This window comes from Neoarius graeffei, chromosome 14 (assembly GCF_027579695.1).
Source record: "Neoarius graeffei isolate fNeoGra1 chromosome 14, fNeoGra1.pri, whole genome shotgun sequence".
Classification (NCBI taxonomy): domain Eukaryota; kingdom Metazoa; phylum Chordata; class Actinopteri; order Siluriformes; family Ariidae; genus Neoarius; species Neoarius graeffei.
This window is the reverse complement of record NC_083582.1, coordinates 70,781,944-70,803,823: the sequence shown is the minus strand read 5'-3', so window position 1 is coordinate 70,803,823 and position 21,880 is coordinate 70,781,944. Positions and strand designations below refer to the sequence as shown.

The following is a 21,880-nucleotide window of genomic DNA, read 5'->3' as shown; positions in this document are numbered from 1 at the left end:
TTACAGGAAAAATATGGCCCTTTTCCACTACCCTTTTTCAGCTCACTTCAGCTCACTTCAGCCCGACACTGCTCGCGTTTCGACTACCAAAAAACAGCACGACTCGGCTCGCTTCAGCCCTGCTTAGCACCCAAAACTCGCACGGTTTTGGAGTGGGGCTGAAGCGAGCCAAACCGAGCTGAGTGAGGCTGGGGGCGTGAGCAGACACTCCCCTGTGCACTGATTGGTGAGGAGGAGTGTCCTCACACGCCCCACGAGCACGCTGGGATCTGTAAACGCCGTAAACCCGGAAGAAGGAGAATTACGAGAATTATGAAGCCTTATGCGCCTCGCCTCATCTATACGCGCTTGCCAGTATCTGTTGGTGTTGTCGGTGACAACAAGCCACAGCACCAAGACCAGCAACACTAACGACTCCATGTCCTCCATGTTTATTGTTTACTATCCGGGTTGTGAGACTACCGCTTAAAAGGTCACTGTTTGCGCCGCCTAACGACATCACCTGACGTCCACCCACTTTCGCTAACTCCACCCAATGTGTCCACCCACTTCCAGCCAGCACGGTTCAGCGCGGTTGTAGTCGAAATGCAATGCCAACAGCCCCGCTCAGCTCGACTCAGCACGGCACGGCTCAGCCGCGTTGGTAGTGGAAAAGCGGCAGTAGTTTCTGTCTTTAACCTACATGCTAGCTTCAGTGGCATGGGGGGCCCAGGTGACACCCCCTCCGGCCACACACCAGGATGAAAGAACCGCTAATAATATGCTAATAGGGTGATTAGCGGTGATTAGATAACAATAGTTCGCTATTATGTTAATAGCGCTATTTCGCGCTGCCGTCGGGGGCAGTGCTTCAAAATGATGCTGCTTGTAGCACTGCCCCTTTTGCCTAGCATTTGCTAGCTGTAGTTTGCATACATTTCAATGGGTGGTACCATTTAAGCCCACCTGTTCAAAAGGCTAATTTATGTAAACACACAACTAAACAGGGCCTTTTATGATACATATATTTAAATATCAATGTTAAACAAATCATAAAATGGTCACTATTTCTATCTAACAACTTTAACTGTTCTGCTGGAGAAGGATTAGCAACACTAGCATGTTTTTTTTTTTTTTTTTTGAGAGGTTAGCTACTTTTGCAAGCTCACAAAACTCATCTTTTCATTAAAAGAGAAAATATATAATTTAAGAAAACACATCGGTTTTTTTTCAATAAAAATCAGCACATTTGCCTCTTATTTGACATAATATCAATATACTTACCAAAGATGTAGCTGAAAAGTGTTGAAAATTGGGGATTTCTAACAGGTTGCAAAAGTGCAAAGTTTTTCTGTGTCTTCTCGTCAGTTGTCCTGGGACTGTATACACATGGGCGGGGCTAATTCAACCATACAAAATGTTATTGGTATGCAATAAAAAACACTTCGTAAAGAACAAATTATTTAATTGAATGAAGTAACTTTTGGCAAAAAAAAATGTTTTCCTTTTTTGTAATTTGACCTCAAAGTTGAAAGTGGGCTTAAATGGTACATGGGCTTATTGGGTACGCTCTCCGACATAACGAAGGAATTGCCCACACCTGCCCATGAAATAGCCTTTGAGTCAATTGTCCAATTACTTTTGGTCCCTTTAAAAACAGGGTGGCACATGTTAAGGAGCTGAAACTCCTAAACCCTTCATCCAATTTGAATGTGGATACCCTCAAATGAAAGCAGAAAGTCTGGACTTTGTCCATGTCCATTATATAACTATAACTTGAATATGTTTCAGTAAACAGGTAAAAAAAGAAAATTTGTGTCAGTATCCAAATATATATGGACCTAACTGTGTGTGTGTGTGTGTATATATATCCAAAAGTATTTGCTCACCTGCCTTGACTCACATATGAGCTTAAGTGACATCCCATTCCTAATCCATAGGGTTCAATATGACGTCGATCCACCCTTTGCAGCTAGAACAGCTTCAACTCTTCTGGGAAGGCTGTCCACAAGGTTTAGGAGTGTGTTTATGGGAATTTTTGACCATTCTTCCAGAAGCGCATTTGTGAGGTCACACACTGATGTCGGACGAGAAGGCCTGGCTCTCAGTCTCCGCTCTAATTCATCCCAAAGGTGTTCTATCGGGTTGAGGTCAGGACTCTGTGCAGGCCAGTCAAGTTCATCCACACCAGACTCTGTCATCCATGTCTTTATGGACCTTGCTTTGTGCACTGGTGCACAGTCATGTTGGAAGAGGAAGGGGCCAGCTCCAAACTGTAAAAACAGTCTGCATGCCTAGGTGCTTGATTTTATACACCTGTGGCCATGGAAGTGATTGGAACACCTGATTCCGATAATTTGGATGGGTGAGCAAATACTTTTGGCAATATAGTGTGTGTGTGTGTGTGTGTGTATATATAATGCGCAGACGTCTTGAAGTCAGCCCGGGAAAACGTAGACGGCACCGGCGACCACTCGTAGTGATGAAAAGCAGAAATGCGCACCTGAAGCGAGCCAATCAGAATCGCAGTTACAAATCAGGAAGAAAAAACAAAACGGTGATCACAGGGGAGGCGAGGATGCTGGTTAATACGTCTTGTTTTTCGTAAGGTGCTCGCTTGAAAATAATTTTTGTGCTTAAAGACCATAGGTGTGCCCGAACGGGCCTAACTCACTAAAATATTTCTGCCCGAATGTTTTGGTTATGTAAATCAGGAATTCGGGCAATGCCTGGCCTTCAGGCTTGAAGGTATTATCTAAGTATGGTATGTTTTTATTGTTTCCAAAATTTGACAACATTTGCATCTGCATTAAAATGGTTAGCCTTTGCCTCTCTGACCGAGCTTTTGCTTTTTGAGCTGATACAAGAGACATCACGGTACAGTAGCAGTGTTCTCCCCAGGATTAAAATAAAGCCCTAACTTTTGGGGGGTCCGGGGGGCCTACCCCAGAAAATTTTTAAAAAAGGGAGCCCATTGGCTGGCATTTGGTGACTTTTAGGAGCATTTTAGGGTGCTACTGACACTTGCTTTTTACTGTTAACATGGTTGAAAAGGTTGCTACAACAATGGGGTTCACATGAGCAATAAATAGTCATCATCTGACAACAATGTAGGTGTGGCAGCGGGGGCGTGGTCAAGCATCGGTCTATGACCGGAGGGCGGAGTCAGGGAAGGTAAGTGGCAGAATCACTGCACCTGACGTTAATTAATGTTTGTGTGTCTTCCCCAGTGACCGCGCCCTATTTAAGGAGAGAGAACGAGAGCAGAGGGAGCTCTCTCCCCAACCAGACGACTGATGTGTGTGAGTGTGTATATAGAAGCTGAAAAGCTGAATAAAAGAGAGTTTTGTGAACTCAGTTCTGGCCTGCCGTCCTTCTGTGCTCCACCCACCTACACGAACTGTCACAGTGGTGCTGAAACCTGGGACGAGCACAGAAGAGAACAGCCCCATGGAGTCCTCCCCCTTCGCCGACCTGATCCACGCCCTCGCCATGGCCCAACAGAGCCAGCACCAGGCGCTGCTCGCCCTCTGAAAGGAGCAAGAACAACGGTTCGAGGCCCTGGTGCTGGTGCAACAGGAAGATCGTCGGGCGTTCCAGCACCTCCTCGCGTCAGCGGGGTCCACCATCTCCACCGCCGCGGGCCCTTCCCCCCTCACCCTCACGAAGATGGGCCCGCAGGACGACCTTGAGGCCTTCCTCACACTCTTTAAGCAGGTAGCAGAGACCTCGGGGTGGCCGGTGGAACAGCGCGTGGTGCGCCTCCTCCCCCTGCTAACGGGAGAGGTGCAGCTGGCCGCGCTACAGCTCCCCGCCAACCGCCGGCTGGCCTACGCGGACCTTCGCCGGGCCGTCCTCCAGCGGGTGGGGCGCACCCCCGAGCAACAATGTCAGCTTCTATATACACACTCACACATACTCAGACACACGCACACACATCAGTCGTCTGGTTGGGGAGAGAGCTCCCTCTGCTCTCGCTCTCTCTCCTTAAATAGGGCGCGGTCACTGGGGAAGGCACACAAACACATTAACGTCAGGTGCAGTGATTCTGCCACTTACCTTCCCTGACTCCGCCCTCCGGTCATAGACCGATACTTGACCACACCCCCGCTGCCACAGTAGGATATAATAATGTTATTTTATTACCTGAACCATTGCCAGAACACCACTAACCAAAAGTTTAAATGAGTTCTGTTGCAGTTTAAAAATAAATAAATAAATAATACCCCCTGCAGACTGCACAAATGCCACAATCTTGAGTAGCACCTTTATACTTAGGCCTACTTAATACTTCAGACACCTTTTAAGCACCTTAACAAAAGCATCTTAGAATAAACAACAAGTTTGAGCAATAATACTGCTACTAGTACACATATCGACAGTGTAAACCATAATATAATAATAATAATCACAATAATACCCTATATACTGGAGCTAGTCACACAAGGATGAAATCTTGATGTGCAAACTGGATATACACCCTTTGGCTTTGAGGCCCTCCAAGAATAATAAAGTACTACGTTTACCATTCACTGCGAGCTGGCCTAGTGGTTAGCATGACCGCCTCTTGACCAGGAGATCACGAGTTCTACTCGTGGTCAGGTCGTACCAAAGACCATCATAAAAATGGTACCTACTGCCATCTGGCAAGGCACGCTGCAATACAGGTACGAGTGGGGGAGTCAAGCTCTCACGGTTACCAGAGGACCAGCCCCCCACTGTAACCATAGCTATATAATAGGCGAGAGGCCGAGGGCTAACAAATCGGAGATCAGCGCCGCACCCATATGCCTTAAGGAATTGGGTAGTACTGGGACAGGAGACTGCCTGGGAAGACCAGATCCTGGCACAGAAGGGACTTTGATTTTTGACTTTGACGTTTTCCATTGATGTTTAGACATTATTTTTTAAGAACATTATTCTTTCATCATTATATTTTTGACCACTCTTCGGCCCACTTTACACGAGGACGGTCTGAAACAAAAACGCAAAAGTCCGTTTTCGTTCTCACTTTTTTCCGCGTCTACACGACCGTTTTCAAGGAGGAAATCTGCGTCTATACGGTGACACATGAATGTGTGGAATTCAATTGGATGTGCATGCCAGGCGGCTAGGTGGTGCTGTGAAAGACCTCCGCTATGCCTGCACGCATGCGCAACGTCTTCCGTCTTGTCTGATCTGCACATCTGCGCCGCAAAAACTTTGACTACTCTGGCTATGGTAAGTAAGAAAGTAGGTAAAAAAGTAAGAGCATGCTATACCCGCCTCTGTTCATTAACGGTATATGTGCAGATTCGGTATAGATGTTCGAAGGACTCCTGGACGTTTATTAAAGCTGCCAGAGCAGCTTGAAGGTCTTGGAGCAGCCTCGGAAACGCCGTCCCCGTGTAGACGAAAGGCACTTCTGATAAAATATTTAGTCGTTTTTACCCGACAGCGTCCTCGTGTAAACGGGCCCTTAGTTATTTTAGAATAAAAGTTACCTTTCCCATTGAGTACCTCCCTAAGCCAGAGAAACTCCTTTTAAGCCAGTTTTCATCAAAACCAGACGTCCTTTGCTTGGTCCTTTTTTTTTTTCCCTTTGGTGGCCTATCATCTTCAATTTCCGATAAATCTACTGTGTCAACAATGTCTTCGATTTCACTTCTTTCCTCCTCTCTTTCTGGCTCTTCTGTCCTACTCTCATTTAGCTTGGGGAAGCCATGGCCAAATGGTTAAAGAAACAACTTTGGGACCAAAAGGTCACTGGGTCGATTCCCTGAACCAGCAGGACTGGCTCAAGTGCCCTTGAACAAGGTGGCTAACCCCCCCCCCCAACTGCTCCAGCAAAAGTGGTGGTGTACCTTGTGTCTGATTAGCCAGAGAAAAACTGATGATGTGATTTATCAGTTTGGGCAAGAACCCGGCCATAACTAACTAAGTAGCTGTCGAAAATATGAACCTCTGGGGCGCCAAGCGCCATTCGAGCCTCTTTTCGGCATGATTGAAATGTGGAGACGTACTGTATACCCACCACACAAAAACCATAAACCATGATCTCATCATGCACTGAAGCTTCATGGTACCAGTACAGCAGCAAAGTGATTGGGGATTTCCCAGTGGTATTTCCGGTCTGCCTGAGCGCATCATGACCGCAAAACGGCCCAAAACACTGATTTTACTTCAAAATATGCCCCAAACATCACAAGGCAGGAGTCTTGCGTGATTTTTCAACGAGTGTCGGAGCAAAAAAATAGCATCAGCATGAAATTAAAGCGTGTCGGCCCCAACACGCAAAAGCGCTCTGGGGAGAACAATGAGTAGACTGGTAGAGTTCTAGTAGACGAGCAGGGATGAGAATTTTCCGCCGATCGGCGGATTTCCGATTTTTTCAGACCAAAATGATCATTTTTGAGATCGACGTAAATCCGTTGAGAAATTTTCGGAGGGGGTATGGGTAACGATCTGTGGTCACCTTAAAACGTCTTGATTCTTGGTGGGCTCCGGATTAACACACTCGAGTCTTCCGACATGTCGTAATTAACATTCACTTTTGCGACAATGTTCGACTTATTTGCGGTAGAATTTTCGGGAAATCCCATCGCGTGCAGTGTATAAACACAAGTACACATGCTCTCCACGCGTGGCTTGCAATCGCCGTTCACCGACCGTACACACTGTTTGACGATACGCATTTGTAACATCTGAAAGACACGTATTCAGGTGGGATATTTTAGCATATCGACAATGGCAAAAGTCCTAGATAAGAAAGAAGAGGATCGAGCGAGGGAGATTGATAAAGGTGCAGGAATAAAGAACTGTTTTCGATGGGCTTGGCTAGAAAGAATGTCGAGATCGACGAGCAGACTGTCGCAACGAAGCTCGGTGATCACATACGGAAAATAGACGTCCCAGGAAAAGTACTTTGCTCATTGTGTTCTGACATGATAAACTACGGTAAGCTAGGAGAGGGGCAAGGGCTATCAAACTTCACATATACACCAAAAAACACAAGGGTAGGTCGAAAATTAGTTTGCCTCTTCAATGATTCATTATATTATTTATAATGTACATTGCACGAATCAATGCCATGGTGTGTGTAATATATATATGGTGCGGCATGGTGGTGTAGTGGTTAGCGCTGTTGCCTCACAGCAAGAAGGTCCGGGTTCGAGCCCCAGGGCCGGCGAGGGCCTTTCTGTGTGGAGTTTGCATGTTCTCCCCGTGTCCGCGTGGGTTTCCTCCGGGTGCTCCGGTTTCCCCCACAGTCCAAAGACATGCAGGTTAGGTTAACTGGTGGCTCTAAATTGACCGTAGGTGTGAATGTGAGTGTGAATGGTTGTCTGTGTCTATGTGTCAGCCCTGTGATGACCTGGCGACTTGTCCAGGGTGTACCCCGCCTTTCGCCCATAGTCAGCTGGGATAGGCTCCAGCTTGCCTGCGACCCTGTAGAACAGGATAAAGCGGCTAGAGATAATGAGATGATATATATTTATCAAATACATGTCATATATAAAGTGTGTATCTTTTATAAATGAGGTTAGCTTATCTAATGTAGCATGTTGGGGAGAATCATAGTATCATATCTATATTTCTGATGAAATTTTAGGTATGATACCATGTATAACTCTCCTACTTATTGCTCATTTCATAGGGGGACGGGGGGGGAATTGCTGGCATGTGCCGCGCGGGAGCGTCTGCCCAATTTTTTTAGGCCGAGATGAACTTGTAGTTTTTGATTTAAAAAAAAAATTTCCAATATGTAATGCCCATTGTACATGCCTGTTCTTTAATTCAAACTCACCATCTCGATCTTCACATTGACCATATGGTATCTGTATTACATTACACAACATCCTGTCCAGATAAAATCTTGTTAGTACACACAACAGTTGAAAGGGGAGTGATGTTGAATGTTGCCTGCTTAACATGCAAGACCTCCTGCTAGCATGATGCCATCAGAAGAAAGCTGAAGAGAAGTACACTGAACAAAAATATAAACGCAGCACCTAACGATTTTATTTATTTTGTACATCCGATACTGATTTTTTTTTTCCGCCCACATCAAATGATGGTATAGCATACCAGTAAACATTTTTTGAAAAAAAAATGTCCCTCTACTCAAGTTCTGAGCAGTGCCCAGACTTGAGATAATCCATGATCCAGTTGGGTGTGACCATTGCAGACAAAAATTTCACTGAGTAATGCATGTCATGACCATCCTTTATGTGGGGCCAATAAAAGGCCACCCTAAAATGACAAAAATGTTCAAATATCAAGATGCCACAGATGACCAGAATCAACCGGGAACGAGCCATTGGCATGCTGCAGGCTGGAATGTCCATCAGAGCTGTAGGGCGTCAATTGGGGGTGCTATTCCAAGATAGTCCGCCTCCGACGACGATTTCAGCAGCATGGCACCACAGACAACATGCCACATGCACGCAGGCCACGTGTCACCACTCCAGCACAAGACCGGCATATCCGTCTGACCCACCTGCGTGATCGGTGCCGGACTGCAACACGGACCGCAGATGAGACCGTGGGGAGACACAATCACAGGGTCAGCAGTCAAACTGTGAGAAACCGACTCAGAGAAGCTGGCCTCCATGCACGTAGACCTCATCGAGGATTGAACCTGACTGCTGGGCGACGACGTTCTCGTCTGGACTGGGCTCGGGCACATCGAAAATGAAAATGAATTTCTATCTGAACATTTGTATTTCATAAAATATGGACCGCTGCGTTTATATTTTTGTTCATTGTATATGATAGAACTTTATTCTGGTTTGCACTTCATTTTAAAGGATTAGAGTAGATCAACAAAGAACATAAATTTCATACGAGACTGATGATATCATTTTAGACAAACTGAAACTTCTGAGGACAAACTACCAGTTACCAGCATCACTTCAGACTAGTGATAGTAGCAGTGCAGCTCATATACATCAACCAGTGGTGAAAAGCACAGATGGCCACACCAACACTGTAAAGCCTGTGATATCAGTAGCTGATCGTGTGAATAATATTGTATTGTGAAAAGTATTGTAACCTTATCACTATTATGAAAAGAACTTCAGAGAAAGCAGCCCAGTCTCCATTATATATTTTTAAAAAATTATATATTCATTCATTTACATCGATATCCACATGTTAACAAAGACATGAATAGCAAAAATGCAGAAATATAATACTGTAGAGCTCGTTTTTATTAAAAGGTGCATTGATTTTTTGAAATCATCAAATGTGAATCGATTAAAAACAAGTCTTGTGTACCATATTAATCATTTTCACCTGGTCGTCCACCAAGAAGGGGAATTTATTTCCAAATAAACTGCAACTTTTTGCTGATAAAATTTAATGGTTTTGGGGTAAAAAAATAGCCAAAAATCATTAGCTCCCGGGGCTGTGCTCCTGGACCCCGCTGGATGCCTGCGACCCCCAAACCCCTGGCTTTTTTCAGACTTTTTAAATATTTTTCATTTTCATCCCTGGACTAGAGCTACAGTGGTGCTTGAAAGTTTGTGAACCCTTTAGAATTTTCTATATTTCTGCATAAATATAACCTAAAACATCAGAGTTTCACACAAGTCCTAAAAGTAGATAAAGAGAACCCAGTTAAACAAATGAGACAAAAATATTATACTTGGTCATTTATTTATTGAGGAAAATGATCCAATATTACATATCTGTGAGTGGCAAAAGTATGTGAACCTCTAGGATTAGCAGTTAATTTGAAGGTGAAATTAGAGTCAGGAGTTTTCAGTCAATGGGATGACAATCAGGTGTGAGTGGGCACCCTGTTTTATTTAAAGAACAGGGATCTATCAAAGTCTGATCTTCACAACACATGTTTGTGGAAGTGAATCATGGCACGAACAAAGGAGATTTCTGAGAACCTCAGAAAAAGCATCGTTGATGCTCATCAGGCTGGAAAAGGTTACAAAACCATCTCTAAAGAGTTTGGACTCCACCAATCCACAGTCAGACAGATTGTGTACAAATGGAGGAAATTCAAGACCATTGTTACCCTCCCCAGGAGTGGTCGACCAACGAAGATCACTCCAAGAGCAAGGCGTGTAATAGTCGGCGAGGTCACAAAGGACCCCAGGGTAACTTCTAAGCAACTGAAGGCCTCTCTCACATTGGCCAATGTTAATGTTCATGAGTTGACCATCAGGAGAACACTGAACAACAATGGTGTGCATGGCAGGGTTGCAAGGAGAAAGCCACTGCTCTCCAAAAAGAACATTGCTGCTCATCTGCAGTTTGCTAAAGATCATGTGGACAAGCCAGAAGGGTATTGGAAAAATGTTTTGTGGCTGGATGAGACCAAAATAGAAATTTTGGTTTAAATGAGAAGTGTTATGTTTGGAGAAAGGAAAACACTGCATTCCAGCATAAGAACCTTAACCTATCTGTGAAACATGGTGGTGGTAGTATCATGGTTTGGGCCTGTTTTGCTGCATCTGGGCCAGGATGGCTTGCCATCACTGATGGAACAATGAATTCTGAATTATACCAGCGAATTCTAAAGGAAAATGGTCAGGACATCTGTCCATGAACTGAATCTCAAGAGAAGGTGGGTCATGCAGCAAGACAACGACCCTAAGCACACAAGTCGTTCTACTAAAGAATGGTTAAAGAAGAATAAAGCTAATGTTTTGGAATGGCCAAGTCAAAGTCCTGACCTTAAACCAATGGAAATGTTGTGGAAGAACCTGAAGCAAGCAGTTCATGTGAGGAAACCCACCAACATCCCAGAGTTGAAACTGTTCTGTACGGAGGAACGGGCTAAAATTCCTCCAAGCCGGTGTGCAGGACTGATCAACAGTTACCGCAAACGTTTAGTTGCAGTTATTGCTGCACAAGGGGGTCACACCAGATACTGAAAGCAAAGGTTCACATACTTTTGCCACTCACAGATAGGTAATATTGGATCCTTTTCCTCAATAAATAAATGACCAAGTATAATATTTTTGTCTCATTTGTTTAACTGGGTTCTCTTTATCTACTTTTAGGAGTTGTGTGAAAATCTGATGATGTTTTAGGTCCTATTTATGCAGAAATATAGAAAATTCTAAAGGGTTCACAAACTTTCAAGCACCACTGTAGGTGTTTATTGTTAATGTGGTTATGGTTGTGGTATTTGGCAGACGCTTTTGTCCAAATATAAACACTACAATATTAGTAAACCAATACGATCGCTCTACTCTGACATCGCCTACGTTCCAGATGATAGCTACTGCATGACTATAGGATTTCCCAAACCCTGCAAGGCAGGAACAGCCCACTGTTTCTATCATGCCATTGGCTCTTATCGTTACCCAAGCCAGTTGTTTGGGTTTGTTCATGCTCTGGCTAGACTCAACTTCAGCCTTAAGCAAACAAGCTCACCCTCTCTTTTACACGTAATTTACCGGTAGCCAGTTTTATTACTGTGTACATAATTGTACGCGTCTGTGCTTTTATAGTTCCTTATCTCTTCACCATCAACACCGTCACTAAGAATAAAATAAATGACAGTCAATGTAGCTGATGTCCGGCCACAACTTCATGTCGTCTATCCATTCCGTGAGGGTAGATGGATGGGGCGTTTTGATCGTATTATCCCCAGAGCACATCAGAAAATTGGACCAGTGTAACCATCTTTTAGTCACCTTTGCTCTTACTGACCTAGCAGTTAGCGTTAACTACAAACGTAAACACAGTGGAGCGGAATAAAGATCCCGGCTTCTGCTATAACGCAACAGTGAATCATGGGAAAGGTCAAAGTTTGGGAAAGTTGTGTATACAGACCAGGCCTTTGCCCTTCCGTCACAATCAAACATCTGCTCAGATGTTCCAAGAAAGGCAGATTTTATGCCTCTTTCTGTGTAGAGCCATGTCCGTAAATCCGTGCCAAATGAGACTTGAGTATGTAATGGAGCTGCCATGGACACATCGAAAATCTGTTCATCAGTCACACAGCTGTACGCATCTTTAAAGGTCTCACAAGCTGCCATCTTTATTTATACTTTATTCTATGCCTTTGTATTAGGTTTCAGTATATTACTACAAAGTGTAAACAACTAAATTATTCTTTCTCAGTCGGGATTTTGAAGCGTAATTTGGCCCAAAGCTTGAGAGTTGAGGATGATGAATGAAGCTCTGAAGAGATACAGGAGGAGACAGCTTTCTTTAAATAAAACCGTGAGAAAGAAGCTTCAAGCACATGTATATGGTTTTCTTTTTTTAAAAAAAGTCCTTCCTTTCCAGCAACTTGTGCTGATTTTTTTTTGTTTTTAAATTCCAGCTTAGGCGGCACGGTGGTGTAGTGGTTAGCGCTGTCGCCTCACAGCAAGAAGGTCCGGGTTCGAGCCCCGGGGCCGGCGAGGGCCTTTCTGTGCGGAGTTTGCATGTTCTCCCCGTGTCCGCGTGGGTTTCCTCCGGGTGCTCCGGTTTCCCCCACAGTCCAAAGACATGCAGGTTAGGTTAACTGGTGACTCTAAATTGACCGTAGGTGTGAATGTGAGTGTGAATGGTTGTCTGTGTCTATGTGTCAGCCCTGTGATGACCTGGCGACTTGTCCAGGGTGTACCCTGCCTTTCGCCCGTAGTCAGCTGGGATAGGCTCCAGCTTGCCTGCGACCCTGTAGAAGGATAAAGCGGCTAGAGATAATGAGATGAGAGATGAGATGAGATTCCAGCTTAAAGCAGGAAATGAGAAAAAAGATTGCAAAGAAAAACCTATAAACAGTGTTTTGGTTTTTTAAACCCCCCCCCCCCCCCCCCCAAAAAAAAAAAAGAGAGAGAGAAAACAATAAGCACACTCCACATGCTGAGATCATAATGTTTATTAAAAAACATAATAAAAGCTCTGCAATTTATTATCTCTCTCATCTCATCTCATCTCATTATCTCTAGCCGCTTTATCCTTCTACAGGGTCGCAGGCAAGCTGGAGCCTATCCCAGCTGACTACGGGCGAAAGGCGGGGTACACCCTGGACAAGTCACCAGGTCATCACAGGGCTGACACATAGACACAGACAACCATTCACACTCACATTCACACCTACGCTCAATTTAGAGTCACCAGTTAACCTAACCTGCATGTCTTTGGACTGTGGGGGAAACCGGAGCACCCGGAGGAAACCCACGCGGACACGGGGAGAACATGCAAACTCCACACAGAAAGGCCCTCACCGGCCCTGGGGCTCGAACCCAGGACCTTCTTGCTGTGAGGCGACAGCGCTAACCACTACACCACCGTGCCGCCTTATTATCTCTCTCATAGTTGTAAATCCATCCACAAGGTTTGCCTTGCCTGTTTCCTGTAAACCTGTAAAGTTTCACGAACTATTAATTACCGGTCATTGATGTGTCATCTTGGATCGTTTTCCGTAATAAATAAATGACCGTGGATGATATTTTTGTCTTGTTTGTTTAATTAGGTTCTCATTATCTACTTTTACAACCCTGATTCCAAAAAAGTTGGGACAAAGTACAAATTGTAAATAAAAACGGAATGCAATGATGTGGAAGTTTCAAAATTCCATATTTTATTCAGAATAGAACATAGATGACATATCAAATGTTTAAACTGAGAAAATGTATCATTTAATGAGAAAAATTAGGTGATTTTAAATTTCATGACAACACCACATCTCAAAAAAGTTGGGACAAGGCCATGTTTACCACTGTGAGACATCCCCTTTTCTCTTTACAACAGTCTGTAAACGTCTGGGGACTGAGGAGACAAGTTGCTCAAGTTTAGGGATAGGAATGTTAACCCATTCTTGTCTAATGTAGGATTCTAGTTGCTTGTCTTTTTTGTCGTATCTTCTGTTTTATGATGTAAGATGAATTGAAAGTGAGATCAACAGACTGTTTTCTCAACCCAACTGTCAAGTGATGAGGGGCGTCCCAGCACCGAATCCCATAAACACTACATTTTGTGATGAAGCAGCTCTGCTACCCTTTGCATCCATCTATGGAAGCAATACTGAAGACATGAGACACGAGTTGCATCAGCTAAAAATAATCCTGGAGAGGAAATGTTTTCCACTTGGCCACAGTCCATTTTAAATGAGCCTTGGCCCAGAGAAGACGTCTGCGCTTCTGGATCATGTTTAGATACGGCTTCTTCTTTGAACTATAGAGTTTTAGCTGGCAACGGCGGATGGCACGGTGAATTGTGTTCACAGATAATGTTCTCTGGAAATATTCCTGAGCCCATTTTGTGATTTCCAATACAGAAGCATGCCTGTATGTGATGCAGTGCCGTCTAAGGGCCCGAAGATCACGGGCACCCAGTATGGTTTTCCGGCCTTGACCCTTACGCACAGAGATTCTTCCAGATTCTCTGAATCTTTTGATGATATTATGCACTGTAGATGATATGTTCAAACTCTTTGCAATTTTACACTGTCGAACTCCTTTCTGATATTGCTCCACTATTTGTCGGTGCAGAATTAGGGGGATTGGTGATCCTCTTCCCATCTTAACTTCTGAGAGCCGCTGCCACTCCAAGATGCTCTTTTTATACCCAGTCATGTTAATGACCTATTGCCAATTGACCTAATGAGTTGCAATTTGGTCCTCCAGCTGTTCCTTTTTTGTACCTTTTAACTTTTCCAGCCTCTTATTGCCCCTGTCCCAACTTTTTTGAGATGTGTTGCTGTCATGAAATTTCAAATGAGCCAATATTTGGCATGAAATTTCAAAATGTCTCACTTTCGACATTTGATATGTTGTCTATGTTCTATTGTGAATACAATATCAGTTTTTGAGATTTTTAAATTATTGTATTCCGTTTTTATTTACAATTTGTACTTTGTCCCAACTTTTTTGGAATCGGGGTTGTAGGATTTGTGCGAAAATCTGATCATGTTTTTGGTCTCTTTTTTTTTTTTTTTCCCCTCCCCCCTAGAAATATAGAAGATCGTAAAGGGTTCACAAACTTTCAAGCACCACCGTGCACCATTTTCTATTGGTATGACGTGAGGAAAACTTTATCAAGTTAAATCCTAGCATGACTGCAGTAGGAAACAGGTACATGGTCGTCATGGGATGTAACATAAGTGAGATTTCAGAGAACAGAGAAAGTAGCTTGTTAGATCTAATGTTACAGAAGAGAACTGTTAAGTGAAACAAAATGTAAGAGCAAAGAAATTATAAAGTTGTTTTAGAGCAACAATTCGAGAAGAAAGATTTGCCTGTGTCTTCTATTAGAAGATTTTGTCCTTAAAACTTGAATCTATGCAACTAGGTCCAATATGATTCAGTAATTTTTATTATCCCCCACTGGCTGAAAGGCCCAAAGGGAGATTGTGTCGTGGCAATGTCCGTCTGTCTGTCCATCCATCCCGGGAAGGGTGCCCACCTTCTGAAATCAACTCTTCTCACAATTTTTGGAGGAATTTCATGAAACTTGGCAGGATTCTTTGTTATATGTCGGTATTACACATATTGTAATTTCGTTCAATTCAGCTGCATTTTACCAGAGTTACAGCCCTTGATTAACAAAATTATACTTTGATAATTTCACGAGTGCGTTTTCCTTCTGAAATCAACTCCGTTCACAATTTTTGGAGGAATTTCACCAAACCTGACAAGATGCATTGTTATACGTCGGTAGTACGCATATTATAATTTTATTAAATTCGGTCGCATTTTACCAGAGTTGTGTCCCTTGATTAATAACCTTGTACTTTGTGTGCTCGCCTTCTGACCCTCTCACAATTTTTGGACGAATTTCTCAAAGCTTGGCAAAAAGCCTTGTTATATGACGGTAATACGCATATTGCGATTTAATTTCATTTGCGAAAATTTTCCGAGAGTTTTGACCCTTGATTAAATAACTTGTACTTTGAGAATTTCCTGAGGGTGTACGTTCTTCTGAAATCAACTCCTCTCACAATTCCTGGAGGAATTTCACCAAAACTTGGCAGAAGGTTTTGTTATATGACCGTTATACGCAGATTGAAATTTTGTTTAATTTGGACAAATTTTTCCCAGAGTTATGCCCTTGATTATTAACAAACTTGTATTTTGGCAATTTCATCAAGGTGTGCTTGCTTTCTGAAATCAACTTCCCTCACAATTTTTGTTCCCCCGCTGGCCGAAAGACCCGAAGGGGGATTATGTCGTGGCGATGTCCGTCCCAGGAAGGGTGCTTAACTTCTGAAATCAACCCCTTTCACAATTTTTGGAGGAATTTCACAAAACTTGACAGGATTCTTTGTTATATGTCGGTAATACGCATATTGCATAATTTCGTTCAATTGGGTCACATTTTACCAGAGTTATGGAATAGTTGCCAGCGGGGGATATTGTGCTCTCAGAGCACTCCTGTTACTCTATTTTTACATGCCACTTCAAAGATGAATACACATAACTCCTTACCTTTGCAGCACACGTTCAGCACTGAATCTATTCCGAATCTATTCCTTGTAAACACGCGCTAATCGATTTGTTTGTTGAATATTTATAAGTGTATGTGCTCTGTCTCAGGCCAGGAGTGACATGGTTGTAGATATCTATGAGCGCCTGCCTGTCCCATTTGGCCTGGTTCGATTTGGTGTGGCTCCGGATCACCCTGAGGTTAAGGTTAGTTTTCGTTCTTTTTTTTTTTTTTTTTTTAATAGAAATTAAGAAAATTAAGCAGCACGATAATGGTACAACAGTTGGCAAAATGTCGTTTCTGCAAGACTACTGTACACAAGAATACACGAAGTGCAAATACAAAACAGTCTGCAGGACACTAAAAATGTACAACCCTAGTTCCAAAAAAGTTGGGACACTATGTAAAATATAAATGAAAAACAGATTGTGGCGATTTTCAAATCACAGAAGTCTTATGTTTCATTGAAAAGACCTATCAAACGTTGAAACTGAGAAATTTTATTGTTTTTAAAAAATATATGCTCAATTTGAATTTAATGCCAAAAACGCTTTTCCAAAAAGTTGGGACAATTGCAACAAAAGACAGGAAATCACTTGGTAGAATTTCTTGCATCTAACTAGGTTAATTGGGAACAGGTCAGTAATCTCACCTCATCTCATTATCTGTAGCTGCTTTATCCTGTTCTACAGGGTCGCAGGCAAGCTGGAGCCTATCCCAGCTGACTACGGGCGAAAGGCAGGGTACACCCTGGACAAGTCGCCAGGTCATCACAGGGCTGACACATAGACACAGACAACCATTCACACTCACATTCACACCTACGGTCAATTTAGAGTCACCAGTTAACCTAACCTGCATGTCTTTGGACTGTGGGGGAAACCGGAGCACCCGGAGGAAACCCACGCGGACACGGGGAGAACATGCAAACTCCGCACAGAAAGGCCCTCGCCGGCCACGGGGCTCGAACCCGGACCTTCTTGCTGTGAGGCGACAGCGCTAACCACTACACCACCGTGCCGCCCCAGGTCAGTAATATGATTGGGTATTAAAAGAGCATCCCAGAGAGGTGGAGTCTCTCAGAAGTAAAGATGGGGAGGGGTTCACCGCTCTGTGAAAGACTGTGTGGGCAAACAGTGCAACAATTTCAGAATAATGTTCCTCAGTGTAAAGAATTTAGGGATCACATCATCTATCATTAAAAGAGTCAGAGAATCTGGAGAAATCTCTGTAGGCAAGAGACAAGGCTGAAAACTGACACTAGATGCCTGTGATCTTCAGGCCATCAGAAGACACTGCATTAAAAGCAGACACGTGTCTGTAGTGGAAATCACTGTATGGGCTCAGGAACTCATCAGAAAACCATCGTCTGTGAAAACATATCATTACTGCATCCACAAATGCAAGTTAAAACCAGATATAAACAATATCCAGAAACACCGCCACCTTCTCTGGGCCCGAGCTCTTTTATGATGGACTGAGGCAAAGTGGAAAATTGTCCCGAGGTCTGACGAATCAAAAGTAGAAATTCTTTTTAGAAATCATGGACACCACGTCCTCCAGGCTAAAGAGGAGAGGGACCATCCAGCTTGTTATCGGTGCACAGTTCAAATGCCAGCATCTGTGATGTTATGAGGGGGCATTAGTGCACATGACATGGATAGCTTGTACATCTGGGAAGGCATCATTAATGCTGAATGATTATATATACACATTTCAGAGCAATATGCTGCCATCCAGACAAAATCTTTTTCAAGGAAGGCCTTCCTTCTTTCAGCAAGACAATGCCAAACTGAATTCTGTACATATTACAACTGCATGGCTCCAGAGTAAAAGAGTCCAGGTGCTAAACTGGCCTGCCTGCAGTCCAGACTTGTCTCCCATTTAAAACATTTGGCGCATTATGAAGCAGAAAAAAAAAAAAAAAGGACAAAGGGAAACCCTGTTGAGCAACTGAAGTTGTATATCAGGCAAGAATGGGACAACATTTCACTTTCAGAACTACAGCAGTTGGTCTCCTCAGTTCCCAAACATTTACAGTGTGTTGTTAAAAGATAAGGAGATGCAAAGCAGTGATAAACATGCTCCCCTTTTTCTGAAACATGATTCTGGCATTAAATTCAAAACAAGCATCTGTTTTTCAAACAAGAATGAAATTTCTCAGTTTGAATATGTGATGTGATCATTGTCATTCTTTGTCCCATTTGTTCAATGAAAACAGGAAGCCCATGCTTTGTGAATCATCACTTTCTGTTTTGATTTACATTTTACAGTGCCCCAACTTTTTCAGGAAACAGGGTTGTTTCAGGTAGAACATGGGCTGTGAACTGTAAACTATTTGGTCACATGGCAACAATACGCTTAGCATTCTGTAAAGGAAAATGTCTGATGCATGAGCCACGTTGACTTAAATGTGACACCACAGCTGTGAACTGAACTCTTTGTGGCAGGTTAATATTACTGAATGGGTGTAATCAGACTGATAAGATTGATTTGCTAATATACCTGTCATTTGAACACCTGCCATCTGAGCACGTGCAGTGTCATTTGATTTATTGCCGTCCAATTGCTATTAATGCCACAGATGAAATGCATATTGCATGTTTTCATGAATATGTATAGCCTCTTGTTAGACTTTATGTAATAGTTTGACATTTGTTGTGTATCATCAGCAGGTTGTCATGACAGGAAGGTTATTTAGGGAAAGCTAATGAGCCAAATTATTGAACTATAGCTACAGTGGGGCAAAAAAGTATTTAGTCAGTCACCAATTGTGCAAGTTCTCCCACTTAAAAAGATGAGAGAGGCCTGTAATTTTCATCACAGGTATCCCTCAACTATGAGAGACAGAATGGGGGAAAGAATCCAGGAAATCACATTGTAGGATTTTTAAAGAATTTATTTGCAAATTATGGTGGAAAATAAGTATTTGGTCAATAACAAAAGTTCATCTCAATACTTTGTTATATACCCTTTGTTGGCAATGACAGAGGTCAAATATTTTCTGTAAGTCTTCACAAGGTTTTCACACACTGTTGCTGGTATTTTGGCCCATTCCTCCATGCAGATCTCCTCTAGAGCAGTGATGTTTTGGGGCTGTCGCTGGGCAACACGGACTTTCAACTCCCTCCAAAGATTTTCTATGGGGTTGAGATCCGGAGACTGGCTAGGCCACGCCAGGACCTTGAAATGCTTCTTACGAAGCCACTCCTTCGTTGCCCGGGCGGTGTGTTTGGGATCATGGTCATGCTGAAAGACCCAGCCACGGTTCATCTACAATGCCCTTGCTGATGGAAGGAGGTTTTCACTCAAAATCTCACGATACATGGCCCCATTCATTCTTTCCTTTACACGGATCAGTCGTCCTGGTCCCTTTGCAGAAAATCAGCCCCAAAGCATGATGTTTCCACCCCCATGCTTCACAGTAGGTATGGTGTTCTTTGGATGCAACTCGGCATTCTTTCTCCTCCAAACACGACAAGTTGAGTTTTTACCAAAAAGTTCTATTTTGGTTTCATCTGACCATATGACATTCTCCCAATCCTCTTCTGGATCATCCAAATGCTCTCTAGCAAACTTCAGATGGGCCTGGACATGTACTGGCTTAAGCAGGGGGACACGTCTGGCACTGCAGGATTTGAGTCCCTGGCGGCGTAGTGTGTTACTGATGGTAGCCTTTGTTACTTTGGTCCCAGCTCTCTGCAGGTCATTCACTAGGTCCCCCCGTGTGGTTCTGGGATTTTTGCTCACCGTTCTTGTGATCATTTTGACCCCACGGGGTGAGATCTTGCGTGGAGCCCCAGATCGAGGGAGATTATCAGTGGTCTTGTATGTCTTCCATTTTCTAATAATTGCTCCCACAGTTGATTTCTTCACACCAAGCTGCTTACCTATTGCAGATTCAGTCTTCCCAGCCTGGTGCAGGTCTACAATTTTGTTTCTGGTGTCCTTTGACAGCTCTTTGGTCTTGGCCATAGTGGAGTTTGGAGTGTGACTGAGGTTGTGGACAGGTGTCTTTTTTATACTGATAACGAGTTCAAACAGGTGCCATTAATACAGGTAACGAGTGGAGGACAGAGGAGCCTCTTAAAGAAGTTGTTACAGGTCTGTGAGAGCCAGAAATCTTGCTTGTTTGTAGGTGACCAAATACTTATTTTACCGAGGAATTTACCAATTAATTCATTAAAAATCCTACAATGTGATTTCCTGGATTCTTTCCCCCCATTCTGTCTCTCATAGTTGAAGTGTACCTATGATGAAAATTACAGGCCTCTCTCATCTTTTTAAGTGGGAGAACTTGCACAGTTGGTGGCTGACTAAATACTTTTTTCCCCACTGTATGTAGTGTCTGTGAATGTTAGATGTATACAACCATGATTGCAATATCTGTCTTTTATTCATTTAAACACTCTCGTGGCAATCGAGACATCAGATTTGAGTTTACATTTCTAATCTTCTGAATGATAAGGTTTAGATTTATGATCGCATTCAAAAAACAACAAAACACTTTCTCTGTAGAGAGGTTTGTTTAATAATGAGTGATACAGCCACCATAAGGCTTCCATAAGGACTTCCTGTGCAGTAATAGATGGCCCTAAGCCTATGCAAATAAAGTCAGGAGTCATGAATATTTAAATTATTCCATGAAATCGAGTCGTACATGAGCTGATAGCCGACGAGACGCGTAGCGCTGAGTTGGCTATAAGCCGTGTACGATGAGATTGAGCAAGTGAAATAACTTTTATTCTATCCACATTCACTGGATTTTGAGAAACAGAGCATTTTTATTTTATTTTTTGCAAAAATTGATAAATAAAACCTTTCATACAAAACGTCCGACAAAATCATTCCCACTTAGAATGTAAATAAACCGGCGAAATGACAGGAGCAGTTTGTGGAAAAAATGCTATAATAATAAGTCTTGAAAAATTAAAAAAAAAAAAAAAACATGTTCTTACCATCAAATACTTTCATTCTGTATTTTTTTTTTGACGCTCTGCCATTTTCTTCTTTATTTATTTATTTAGGTGGTTGGCAAACCAACTTAAAGGTGCATTACCACCACCAATTAAGCTGGAGCGTGGAACCGGAGATATTTGGGGGGGGCATTTCTATGTTTATTTTTTGCTAAATCGATAAATAAAAACTTTCTACAAAACATCCAACAAAATCATTTCTGCTTAGAATGTAAATAAACTGGTGAAATGACAGGAGCAGTTTGTGGAAAAATGCTATAATAATAAATCTTGAAAAATTAAAAAAAAAAATTGACCATCAAATACTTTCATTCTGTATTTTGTTGCTTTTTTGGGGGGGGTTACACGTCAGCATTTTTAAACATTATTTATTTATTTTTGGGCAGTTGGCAAACCAACTTAAAGGTGCACTACCGCCACCAATTGGGCTGGAGTGTGAAACAGGAGATATTTTGGGGGGGGGGGGTTTGAAGATGATGATGACTATATTCTTTTACCTATTTCTGTTTCCTTTAAATACTTGATTACAAAGTGATGTCTGACTTGATGCGCTCCGCCATTTT

The 21,880-nt window shown here is 42.8% G+C and overlaps 1 protein-coding gene across 2 annotated transcripts in view; it reads left to right on the top strand.

The window, feature by feature from the left end:
• fdxr (ferredoxin reductase) overlaps positions 1–21,880 on the top strand; it is a 96,270-nt gene that overhangs the window by 16,408 nt on the left and 57,982 nt on the right. For both annotated transcript variants that reach the window (XM_060940289.1, XM_060940290.1), the window contains exon 3: positions 16,452–16,547. In XM_060940289.1, coding sequence (XP_060796272.1) covers positions 16,452–16,547 — 96 coding nt within the window. The remainder of the gene's footprint in view (positions 1–16,451; positions 16,548–21,880) is intronic.